Here is a 13,338-nt window from a genome sequence, read left to right on the forward strand (position 1 = left end):
AAATAATGCGTATCTTTGTTAATCGGCTTGCTGCGAAAACAGGTAAACCCTTTTTCGGTCCAAATATGGCTTAATTAAAGGTTTGTGATCAGTACACAATGTGAATTTTCGGCCATACAAATATTGATGAAATTTCCTTACTCCATATACTACTGCTAAAGCTTCCTTATCTATTTGTGAATATTGACATTCTGCTGGTGATAAAGTACGAGAGTGGTATGCAATAGGTTTCTCAACGCCTTCAGGGGTTATGATACTAAGTACGCAGCCCAGCCCTGTCGAGCTTGCGTCTACTGCTAGTTTTACAGGCAACTTTGAATCATAATGCGCCAAAACTGGTGCTTTAGTCAAAACATCCTTGACATGGCTAAATGATTTGAGACATTTTTCATCAAAATCAAATGGCACGTCCTTTTTTTAACAAGTTGTACAACGGACTCAAGATTGTTGACAAATTTTTGATAAACTTTCCATAATAATTTACCAAGCCAATAAAAGCTTTGACTTGAGTGACAGATTTAGGTACAGGTGCTTGATTTATAGCTTTAATTTTAGATTCAGAGGTATGCAGTCCATCTTTATCGATACTAAAACCAAGATACTCGATTTTGTCTACAAAGAATGTACATTTATCTTTCTTTACGGTAAATCCTTTTTCACTCAGGCGTTTACAAACCTCTTGCAACCTACTTACATGAGTTTTCGTTATTAGGTGCGGTGATAAGAATATCATCCATGAACACTGATATGCCTTCTAAATTATGCAAAGATTGTTCAATAACTCTTTGAAATATGCCTTGGGGCTGATGAGATTCCATAAGGCATTCTACTATATGAGAAAAGACCCTTATGCGTGCTAATTGTACATAATTTTTGTGACTCACTATCTAACTTTAATTGCATATAGGCTTGACTAAGATCTATTTTAGAGAAAACGTTCTCCATGCTGTAAATTTGCAAATAAATCTTCTATTCTAGGTATAGGGTACTTGTCTACTTCTAGATACTGATTTAGAGTAACTTTAAAGTCTCCACATAACCTAATTTCACCGTTCTTTTTTAATACTGGGTACAATGGGCGTTCCCCATTCCGAGCTGCTTACTGGAATTAACACTTGTTCGTCAATTAAGCGTTGTAGTTCTTTTTTCTACCTTACTTTTCAATGAGAATGGTATCGGTCTTGGCTTAAAATACCTAGGTCTAGCATTTTTCTTTTAGATTTAGTTTTACTGGTTCGCCTGTATACTGACCTAGTTTCTCAGTGAACACTTCTGGAAATTGATTAGTTAGCTCGGACGTCATTGTCTCGAAATTAGCCTTGTTATCTATAGGTCTGTTTATAACACACAAGTTATTTTTAAACGAGAATGTCAACTCCCAGTACTTTAAGCCAATCACGACCCATTAAAGGATGTGAAACCTCCTCTAATCAACATACAAATCTAAGCATTTATGTATTTTCTCATAGCAAACATCAACATTAACTTTGCCCACAGGTATAATAGGTTCATTAGTGTACGAACTCAAAGTTAGGTCGTTTTCTAAACAATTTACAAGAACTAAAATTATTTTCATTAAAAATCCTCACTACACACTGTGACACTAGCTCCAGTATCAACTTCAAATATGGTTTCTCGACCTTGCACTAGGACTTTAATCTTAATTGGGTCAACTCTAATTCTTTTACGGTGAGTTTCATTTACTTTAAATAAATTCTGTATGTCCTCGACATAACTCTCAAGATTTTCATCACTCTGAACATAATTCTTAGAATTATTTGAATCTGACAGTTCTGAACTATCATTTACAAAATTATGTTTCTTATAAATCTTTGTTTTTTCTTGTTTTGAAAATTAGACTGATAAGATATACCTTTCTTAACTTTTCGAAAGCTGATTGTCTGGTAACTTACTAATTTCAGTAGATCGACATACCTTAGATATGTGATTTCTTTTACCACATTTGTGACACACAACACCAAACAATTTGCACTGCTTCCTATAGTGACCACACTGCCCACAGCACGTACACTGCACCTTGACTTCGTGCCTTGCGATGTAGCTCGCGCTGCCACCGCTGCCGCGACTCTCACATGTGGGTGGTGATGCGCTGCCATCCGCTGGACCCGGCTGCCGCCGTTCACTGTCAATGCCGCCGCATTCTTCTCCGCCGCTTCCACAGAGCAGACGATTTTCACAGCCTGGTCGAAGGTTAGGGTGGTCTCTCCCAACAGCCTCTGCTTGGTCGACTCACTCATGATGCCGCTCACCAGTCTGTCTCTGAGATAGTCGTTGAGGGATGCGCCAAACTCGCAGTATGCAGACAACTTCTTGAGGCTGGCGATGTACTCTGCGACTGATTCTCCTTCCTGCTGATTCCTTTTGCTGAACTTGTACCTTTCAGCTATGAATGATGGCTTCGGGTACAAATGGTCCTGAATTAACTTCACTAATTCATCAAACTTTTTCACTGAAAGGGTTTTTCCGGCGTACATAAAATCTCGTAACAAACTGTACGTTTTCACACCCACGACTGTTAGTTACGTACTAACCTTTTTGTCGTCACTAATACTGTTACAGTCAACGAATAATTCAAATCGTTCAACATACGAATTCCGCAAGTTTCTGCACTGTTGTCGAAGTCACCAATTCCGCCAATAATTCCCGCCATTTTTACTGTTTCACTAAATAAAAGACGAAAATGTTCTAATTTACGACCTTGTCTTCCAAAAATCAAAATGTACCGATTTTGAGTCCACGTGACGCCAAACTACAGACACACTTCCTCCCACTATAATTTTCGGAGAAGAAATTATTTACGCACAATCGAACAGGTTGCATTGCACTCGCGGGATCGCATTAATACCTCGTCGCCAATTGTTGTGTACGGGTTACGGGGAATCGGAATAAAAAGACTGAATTAGTTTACATCATCGACTGTGCTCGGTTAAGGTTGGAGGGTAACAGAGAGAGAGACAAGGGCAAGACACTGGAAAGTGGTAGGTGGTACGATCTGGTGGCGTGATGAGAACAGCCAATGGCATTTATTCAAACTAATCACCCCATATGACGTCACAGCATCATAGATCATACAGTTGGTCTTTGGCTGTGGCTTTAACTTGCCAGTAACAATTTAATAATATGTATAATAATTATTATTATAATTATTATTGTAATTCAATACATTACATAAAACAAGATTTGATACATCAATACTACACCTAAAAATCTACTTTTTGAAGGAACTATCAGTTTTCTGTAATATCATGGGGATGTCCCGCAAGGAGTCAGAAGGAAATCTTAAATAGGAGCATAGGTCAATATGGACATCATTTTAAAGGGCTTATCTAGCAGAGTTTAATGCCGCAAAACGCACTCAAAAAGATTTGATCCAGTACAAAATGGCGGCTGTTCAAAGATTTTACTTGGTTACATTTTTATTAGTAGCCATAACCCCCAGTAAATTAAAACTGCAACCAAACAAATACTGCAGCTAACTACTACATTATGCTTGTCAGTTGTACAGAAGTGAATTATGACATTAGTTATCCTCAAGGGTTACAAATTTGGTCCTAATATATTGATAACGGGGAAAACCTGATAACAGTAACAATTAGAAACCTCTTATCTTTGGGTCGCAGTTAGGACTTTCCTATTAGCCAGTCTATTCATAGTAGGCTATTCTAGTTTTCTTGTTTTAGTAGTGCTGTCCATCCATTTTATCAGTGCGCTTTAGTACAAAAGAGTTTATCGTATTGCTTGTAGTTCTTCAACTATACTATGTCGCTTGACGAACGTGAACGTAAAACACTTCTTATGATGGTTGGTTGGGGAAAATAACAGATGATCACACGAGGAAGCATGCCATTTATTTAATGACTACTGTCACGAGAGGCAGCCAAATTCTAGAACAACTGTTCAACACTTTATAGAAACAGGAAGTGTTTCCGATTGTCATAGGTCGCTGAGATTTCTAATTGTTACTGTTATCAGGTTTTCCCCGTTATCAATATAATAGGACCAAATTTGTAACCCTTGAAGATAACTAATGTCATAATTTCACTTCTGTACAACTGACAAGCATAATGTAGTAGTCAGCTGCAGTATTCGTTTGGTTGCAGTTTTGCTTTACTGGGGTTATGGCTACTAATAAAATGTAACCAAGTAAAATCTTTGAACAGCCGCCATTTTGTACTGGATCAAACTTTTTGAGTGCGGTTTGCGGCATTAAAACTCTGCTAGATAAGCCCTTTAAAATGATGTCCATGTTGACCTCTGCTCCTATTTAAGATTTCCTTCTGACTCCTTGCGGGACGTCCCCATGATATTACAGAGAAAACTGATAGTTCCTTCAAAAAGTAGATTTTTAGGTGTAGTATTGATGTACCAAATCTTGTTTATTTATATGTTATCGTTCAGATAAATATTATACCCGTGCAGGACTTTATGTACACCCTGTATGTTAAGTCAAATAAGTTATTAAAAATCCATTTTTAAAGTAAATACTCAACATTTATGAATTTAAAACAGGTAGTAAAATTTATTACTTATGTAGTATTAATGGAGTATTATTTATTCCACATGTCAGTGTCTGATAATAATAAAGTATAACATTCAAGATTAAGATAGCACACATCCTGTAAAGAGAAACTGAATCAGTAAGAGGTAAAATTTAAAATGGTTGTACGGAAATTAACTGATGTTTGTTTTGAATTAAAAATTAACAAAGTGAAAGAATAAAACTGTAATATATAGATTTAAAAGGTAGGTTCTTATGCTAATTTTCTACATACTAATTTTAATTTATTGAAATTTATTTTGGATGTCCCGAACTGCAAATCACAACAATTATACAACCAGAAAAAAATAACGTTTTTACCATTCTATATAATTATAGGCAACCAACAAATTATACGATACATAAAATTTTGGCTGACATAGTGCAGGTATTGATTTCTTGCCTTTTTATTAGTTAGCTTGATTACTATATTTTAAATTTTTCAATATCAAAATTAATCCTAAATTTTTTTGACCACCCACCCACACAACCAGGACCAAAAATAACTCATTTGCCAAAGTTAAGAATACAGTCTCACAATCTGACATTTACCTGTACCAACTTCAGATACCGTTTCTACAGCATCCAGATCCACAGCAAGTTCCATATAGCTGTCATACACAGCCTGCTGTACCGTGACTGCTGCCAACCTGTCCGATCCTGCTGCCTCCTCCAGTATCACCTGGTCCAGGGTCCTTACACTCAGCAACAGCTTGTTGGCAGTTCTATTGGCCCAGTATACGCAATCTATAATGTTGGTTACACTGTCAGCTTAGTAAACAATCTCTGTAATATTGTCAGTATAATTAATCAAGTGCATACACTTTACAATGGTGGCAGCCCTGTCAGCCCAATAACCGTGCTTTGTAATTTTGATAAGCCGTGTTAGCCAGGCATAAGTGCTCTATTTTACTAACATGTCTGTTACTTCAGTAGATAGCTCTGTTAAAACACACACATGGACAAGCTTATTGATGTTGTCAGCCCAGAAAAAAAGTGTAAACTGTGTATTTAGCCCATACAGCAAAAGTTTTCTTAAAAATTTGGATTTACGTTCTAATTGTCCTCTATCGCAAAGTCTACGAATGACGTGTTGTGGGCCTATACAGTGAAGTGATAGAAGGGATATAAACCTAGAAAATTTTACTAGAAGACGTGTGCTAAATATTCTTGACTACACATAGAAAGTTTTATTCCGTAAAAAGTGTAAACACTGAGAAACATGTAAAATAGTTCATGTCTGAATATAACATAACTGTAAAAGCCTAATTTTACATTTTACATTTTATTTACATATCTTTGTTAACAATATATGTATAAGAGTATGTTCATGTTTTTATTAAAAAGATTCATTACAAATAAATTTTAAATTATTTTTGAAGCATTTAAACTACTATGCGAATAACATGAAGGAAATTGAAAAATAATTCACATCTGGGGAGGCAAACAACAAATATGGCCACTGAGCTGTCCACAAAAGTAGCGTGGCCATCTGTACTGGCCATACCAGTTATGAGGACAAACTACGGCAAAAATAACGCGAGCTATCTGCAACCTTGGTGTGGCCAGTGCTGCTAGCTTTTTGACCACAAAGGGTTAAAAGTTACACTCTTAGGCTATTGAACTAATCCCCGTTCAAATTTAAACATTTATCATAACATGACACAAGTTTTTCAATTCCAGCTTTCTATAAATCTGCCGCCTGAGATCTTAACCCTTTAAGGAGTGTGTGTAAACTATACATAATGAGTAAGGACATCATATGATGTATATTCTTATATTGGCCCAAAGGAGTACGGATGTCATATGACGTTTAGCCTCTGTATTTTTGTATTATCGTAAATGCGATGCTATTACTGATTGCCTTTAAGTAGATTTGGCTGTAAAGTGGTTCCATCTATCGGCAACATACTTAACTTCCATGTTTGTGCTCGCAATCACTTATAATCTGATTTTACCAGGAGATAGCAGTAGTCACCCGGTAGAAGCCACTGACTCAAGGTTGCGTCGTGCGCGCATTGCTTTGCTGTCAGAATATGCCGCCACATTATACATACTAGCCATACCTCGTATACTGCATACTGTGGCCATATTTAGAGTGACATATTTGTTGAGCAACCATCTAGTTTGTTACTGTTGTCTAAATGGCAGACAATATTGATTGACTCTGCCGTAGTGAGGAAATAAGACATTAAATTTGATTTTGAAAAAGTAGTGAAATATTGACTTTTAGAACACGTAGTCCTTTTTTATTAAGCTTTCAAATGTAAATAAACATTTTTAAAGAAATTTTTAAGATTTTACATTTTTACTCCTTTTGGTAATTTTTTGCATTTCATCCATTACTCATTTTAGCCTATCAAAAGAAGACGTCATTTGACGTCCATACTCCTTAAAGGGTTAATCACTGAGTAAGAAGTTCAGCATCACTATCGAAGCACTGCATTGCAAGCCAGGTCTTCATGTCTCAAAAGAGTTATAAGGTGGATGATCCAACACTTCCCAATCAAAATCATCCAAGTCTTGTCGTGTACGATTGGCTGTATGGAGACGTGCATTGTCGTGTAAAAACAAAATTTTTAAGCTCAATTTTCCTCTACGCTTGTTTTGTATCGCTCACCGTAGCTTCTGCAATGTTTCACAGTACCTCTCAGTGTTGATTTTGCTCTTTGTCCAAGAAAATCAAGCAGAATCACACTCTTAGCATCCCAAAAAACAGGTGCCATAATCTTTCTTGCTGACAGAGTTAGGAGACATTTTATTGGTTTTTATTTTGTTTGGAGAATGTGTGTGCCCCCATTCCATAGAAAGCATTTTTGGTTTCACAATTGAGATGCTTCACTCATGTTTCATCACCAGTAACAATACGATCGAGAAGTTCATTACCATGTTTGTCGTATTCATCAAGGAAAGTTAACAAGGCAACAAGTCTTTGGTTTTTTGTGATCTTCTGTAAGGATTTTTGGAACCCACCTGGTACAAAATTTGTGGTATCCAAGCTTCCCTACAACAATTTCATGAAGTAAATCTTGTGAAATTTGTAGGAAATGTTCCTAGAGTTCAGTCATTGTGAAACAATGATTTTCACAAACTTTGTCTTTGATTTTCAATATCAAATCTTCAGTCACTAGGCTAGGCCGACCGCTACGTCTATCATCATGAACATTGGTGCGCCCATTTTAAAATTCAATACACCACTGCCTTACTCTGATTTGACTCACTATTCCATTTCCATAAATTTCACACAGTTGGTGATAGATTTAAATTGGTTTATGGTTTTTTGCCAACAAAAACCTTATCACTGAACGCACTTCATAAGTTGCAAGATTTGCTGCACACATTTTAATTAATCACAGTGAGAAAATTAAACCATGCGCAACTATAGCTCGATGCATACTGAATGCCCGAGTGTTTTGACACGATGGTGGCTGAAGCCCCGTCCACTGCCGCACCATTAAAAAACGTATGTTACTTTCTGGATAGCCCTTGTACATTGCTAATTGTAGTACCTGTTTTAGGAGCACCGTGGAAGGCCAGAAGGATGCCCTTGTTGGGGTCCTTTGCATCTAAGGCGGGCAGAGGGACTGTCCTTTCCTTCAGCTCCAGAGGGTCACTAGATCCTCCCAGTTCAACAGATGAGTCATCAATCAATCCTGTTAAACAGTGATTACTTTTTATACTTGCTGTACAATTCTTGTACATATAAAACCTTGTGTATGTAAGGTTGGAATAATAAATCAATACTTTTTTCATTGTCAATATTACAAATTCTCAAGAATGCAATTGATAATATAAGATTCCTTCATCATACACTATTTTGAGTCCTAAACATTACAAAAAGTTTGTTTCAACATATTAGTACACAAAAAGGACAACCAGTATTATGAAAATTTTTATTGATACGTAAAATCACAATAAAATAAAAAAAAAAACATTATTAAAGTGAATGTATTATTTCTTAAATATTTTACATGTGAGAAATTCCTTTTTTATTTGTTTTAAGCAAATAATGAATAAGATGATTTTAATTAAATAACTTTTACAACTAAAGGAAAAAATATAACCATAGGAACGTTTTTGTTTATTTTCAACTATTTGACCATATCACAAAATATTTCTCCTCAGCTTTGAACACTCTGTATACTCATGCAGATGTTTAAAACTGAAATATAGTACCAGTAGAAATGGTGACGTTAAGTGGAAGAGGAAACCTTAAGAGTCCTAATAACTTCAACTCTAACAAAGCCACATTTCATTTAATATTTTTATGGTTCGTAAAAAAGTGTTTTGTAGTTTTTTTCATGAAAAAAGTATGTATATACAATACATTTGCATAGAATGAAATTTTTCTAAAAGATACAATATTTTTTTCTATATTATTGTCTGCATTCTTAAATATAAATATGAAGAAAATAGATACAATTTTCAATATTCAAAATATTTAAAAACTTAATTTACATAAAACATATGAGAATAGCCTTAATTATGTAAGTGTTACTATGTGAACTAAATACAATGAACAGGAATAAAATAGTCAACTGAATCAGTTCTAGAGTTAAAAACTAGAATCAAACTATACATACCATGTAAGTGATTTTCTATTCCATCTAACGACATCAATGATAGCGGATGAGAAGGAGGAACAAAACTATCACTTTCAACATCACTGGTTTTCTCATCTCTTGACGTGTTCAATTCATTCTTACTTAATTTTCTCTGACTTATTGATGAGACTCCAGTAGAAGAATTTTCTGCAAGTAAAATAAATACCAATAAACACACTGTCTAACTTTCTATCTATTTCAGAATTTTAAAACCACACATTGCTCAAACCGTAAAACCGTTATTATGCTGTTTATGAAATTCCAAAGAAATTTTGTTGTAAGTTTTCCAAATTCTCTTATACTATGCTGAAATAGGAGTTTGCAATGTTAACTTGTGAATGATGTGAGTCTAAACTTTGTTAGCTATTGTAGTACTGAAATGATGATTCCAAACCTTACATTAGAGAATAATTTGTTTCCAGAGGTGGATTTGAAGATTTGCCACCCTTGGGCTATCCACAATTTGAACCCCCCCCCCCCCCAACCATGTAGGCTTACCTTGGTACTGCGGTGGGTTGACTTGATGTCAGCGGCAGCGAGGCGGCCACGCTAAGCTTGTAATAAAACTCAAATAAAATAGGTTGAACTGTCAACATTGAAGTTATGCTTCTTATAGTTGCAGTTATTGTTTTTAACATAAAATATGAGATGTTACAACATTTATCAACTGGAAAATTACTTTAAAATCATGAAAAGAAAGTAGAAAATTATTATTTATTACAAGTAATTTTTTTAAACATTTTTAACTTTTGAAAACATTTATTTTTTTACTTTTTTACCAAAATTTTCTGCACACTGAATTCTGCCGCCCTGGGCTATAGCACATTCAGCTCATATGTAAATCCAGCCCTGTTTGTTTCTATTAACACATGGATAGTGTAGTACTGAAATTTAAAAAATGTTTTTTTGCACAATGTTGTAAAAAGTTGTCAACATGAATGAAATGAAATGAAAAATGTCTTTATTGAATATAACGTAAAACATATTCAATTGGCGAGGTTAGGACTATTAAGTCCTCTCTTACACCTAACCATAAATTAATGAACTCTACTATTACTGTAAAACAAGAGCCACAATACAGTTTACATTACTATTTTACAATCAAAAATTATAATCTCTATTTATATAAAGTAATAAAATGAAATAAAGGTTCTCTATGAAACTAAAAATAAATAAATAGAATAAAACTTACAAGGAAATTAACAGACATTCATCCATCACCATTCATACAAAGCCATCGTCCCATACCCTATGCCACGATATCATCAACCCGACGAGGCCCAAAACAGATGGTCCCTAAGCACCCCCCGAAACCGTTCCCGACCTCGAATACCTCTGATATGATCCGGGAGGTTATTCCAAAGTCGACAAGCAGAGACTGTGAATGATTTACTGTAAATAGAGGATCTATGAACAGGAATAGATAACAGAGAGGCTCCACGTCGAGTATTCCAATTGCTAGTTTCAGAAATGAAAGAAAAGCATTCAGACGGATAGGAAGGGGAATAATCGTTATACAAAATAGAATGTAACATGCTGAGAATGTGGAACATGTAGCTCTATTATTTGGAATTCTAGTTCATCATTCAATACAAAGTGTGCCAATAACCAGAAAATTTGCATTTGAAATGTTGTGGATTGAATTAGTTTGATTCACATGGTTTTCCTGCAGTATAATCTGGAAAGCCACATATACATTTCTAGCCAGACTGGATATTTAGTCTACACTTAACTGTAAAAAAGTCAACTTTGTTCTGGTACACTCAGTGACCTGTTAAAAAAATGGATCAGAGAGTTTTTATTAAATTTTCCTATTAGAACGTAATATAATAATTTAGTAATGTTTAATATTGCTTTAATGAGTCTGCTATGTATAAAACAATAGTTACAAATAGTATAAGCATTTCCAAGAAAGTCATGACATAAATGCAAATAATGAGCACAATAGACACTCCAATAAATTAATGATGAATAAAAATGTCAACAAATTAAACACAGAAATTAAAAATAACAATATCACAATCAGACGTTGTTGATAATATAGGCACGTCAGTGCAATTTTTCTGGTATTAGCTTGGATAAATCGTGATATTTGCCACTCTACTAACACACACGGGGAGGTGGAAAATGTCTACATACTGGCCAGTCCTTGATCATTACTACGGGATAAGCGAAATAGCAGGCTTGAAGAGTTTTTGGTATTGCCCTAGTCCATATCGTGCACTTTACAGTTACATGGTTTTATATTTCCTACTAGCAGTTAACCAAAGCTTAATATGCAATTTTCATGAGTTACATTTTCCACACTAATGTTGAGTTTGTCTTATTGCTATAATCAAGAAAATGTGTAAAAAGTGTATATTAATAACCACTGTAATTTACTCAGGTTTTAGTATTGTTTGCTTCACTGTTGGTTTTGCCATGTTTTCTGACCAAAAAAAAACATATACATACGTGGGTCTGAGAAGCCTAAATCTGTCATCTAAGATGGGTTTTAAATTTATAGTAAAAGTTAGATAGTAACTTTGTATTTTATATCTGCATTAAAATAGTGACTAAGCACTGCCCACTTAATATTTACTAAAATGTACAGTTAAAAGTGTATTTTTACTAGAAATGTTAATTTTCTCATCTAGATAAATTCTTGCTCTGTGCTCAACAGTGGTCGCTGAAAAGGTTGAAATGAGAAGTGTTATTACTATCAAGCTTACTCTATGATTTCAAGACCACAGTGATGTAAACATTTAGTTCTACTGTAATAAAACAATGTTTACACAAAGCAGTTGATTATATTTAACAGACTCTCAATTAATAACATCTTTTCACTGTAATGTAACTTTAGAGACCAAGGTGGTATTTTTCACAACTTAAGAGACCATCATGACATAGTCCAGAGGGAGTTTTAAAATAAGAATAAGCCTATATGTTAACCAGGGACTCTAGAAATGTCCATGAAAAATTTCAGTACAATCGGTCCAGTAGAATTGATGTATGTGTATGTGTAACACGACGACGATTAGATTGTTATATATTAGTATAGATTTTATATAATGGTATAGCATTGACTTTGAACAGAAGAACCATTGATTTAGCACTGGTGAGAAGACTTCTAAATACATAAGTCAAATAAATATGATTTTAATTTTGTTTCCTCTCTATTTTTAAATTCGTAATTATTTTATTATTACTGACCTAAATTTAAAAATATTTATTTTTCAGATCTCCAAGTTACAATAAAAATTTAAACAGAGAAAAATTAAGTGATTTATTATTCTACTAATGGCACAGCCTAATTCTAATGTGACATTACCTGCAATATTCTCTGTAGCTTCCAAACTTGATTTTGATATTTCTCGTGCGTTGTCCACAAGTTTTTTGTAAAATTCTTTGAGTTCTTCTGATAGCGCTGTATCATACAGGTCTAAAGGAAGCAATAACTTGTCAGAATTATACAAATGAGTTAAAACTCTCAGCACACGATCTTCTTCCAGTATTGCACTGTAACAAAACATAATTGAAATGAAGACACTAATAATACAATCTGTAGATCTGATCCTACTAAAAATGTTTTAAAACTACACGTTTAATTTAAAACTATTAAAAACTACAAATATATATTTAATAAAAGCTAGATAACTTTACTACACATAACATGTGGGTTTAGGCAATAAGAATCATTAATGGGTGTGATTAAGCATCATTTTAAAAATAATATGGAAAGCAATTCATTAGAAAACAAATTTGTCGTCTAGATTCTTGGGTATTTGGAATGAATTAGTCCCTACAAATAGCACTTTAACAATAAAATAAAACAATAACAACCTTACAACCTTATAATAATAAAAATAAAATAGCTTATGACAAACTGTAAAGATGATGAATAAAATAATTCCCTTTTTCTTACAAAGACCACTTGATGTTGCTGAAACATTTTGTCAGATATTTCTTGCTAACACTTGTATACTGTGTAATTCAATAGGTCAAAAGGCATGTATTATGTGTTTAAGAACTGGCTTTGCACGCTGAAATATGTTATATTTGCGTGATTAATATTATTTTTTATCAGTTGACCCTTTGAGTTACAACAAAAATGTGCTGAATAAGAGTTCTATAATATTCCAATCTAAGTCCTGCAGTATTAATTCACATACAATTTAATAGTTGTGGCAGTAATTA

At 34.2% G+C, this 13,338-nt stretch overlaps 1 protein-coding gene across 1 annotated transcript in view; it reads right to left on the reverse strand.

Annotated features, from left to right (window-relative positions):
• LOC124365041 (hydrocephalus-inducing protein-like) overlaps window positions 1-13,338 on the reverse strand; it is a 213,041-nt gene that overhangs the window by 129,913 nt on the left and 69,790 nt on the right. Inside the window, exons 25-28 of the mRNA XM_046820939.1 lie at window positions 12,473-12,660; window positions 9,142-9,309; window positions 8,068-8,211; window positions 5,111-5,305 (exon numbers count right to left, since the gene is read on the reverse strand). Of these exons, the coding sequence (XP_046676895.1) occupies window positions 5,111-5,305; window positions 8,068-8,211; window positions 9,142-9,309; window positions 12,473-12,660 (695 nt within the window). The remainder of the gene's footprint in view (window positions 1-5,110; window positions 5,306-8,067; window positions 8,212-9,141; window positions 9,310-12,472; window positions 12,661-13,338) is intronic.

Source organism: Homalodisca vitripennis, chromosome 6, assembly GCF_021130785.1.
Source record: "Homalodisca vitripennis isolate AUS2020 chromosome 6, UT_GWSS_2.1, whole genome shotgun sequence".
Classification (NCBI taxonomy): Eukaryota; Metazoa; Arthropoda; class Insecta; order Hemiptera; family Cicadellidae; genus Homalodisca; species Homalodisca vitripennis.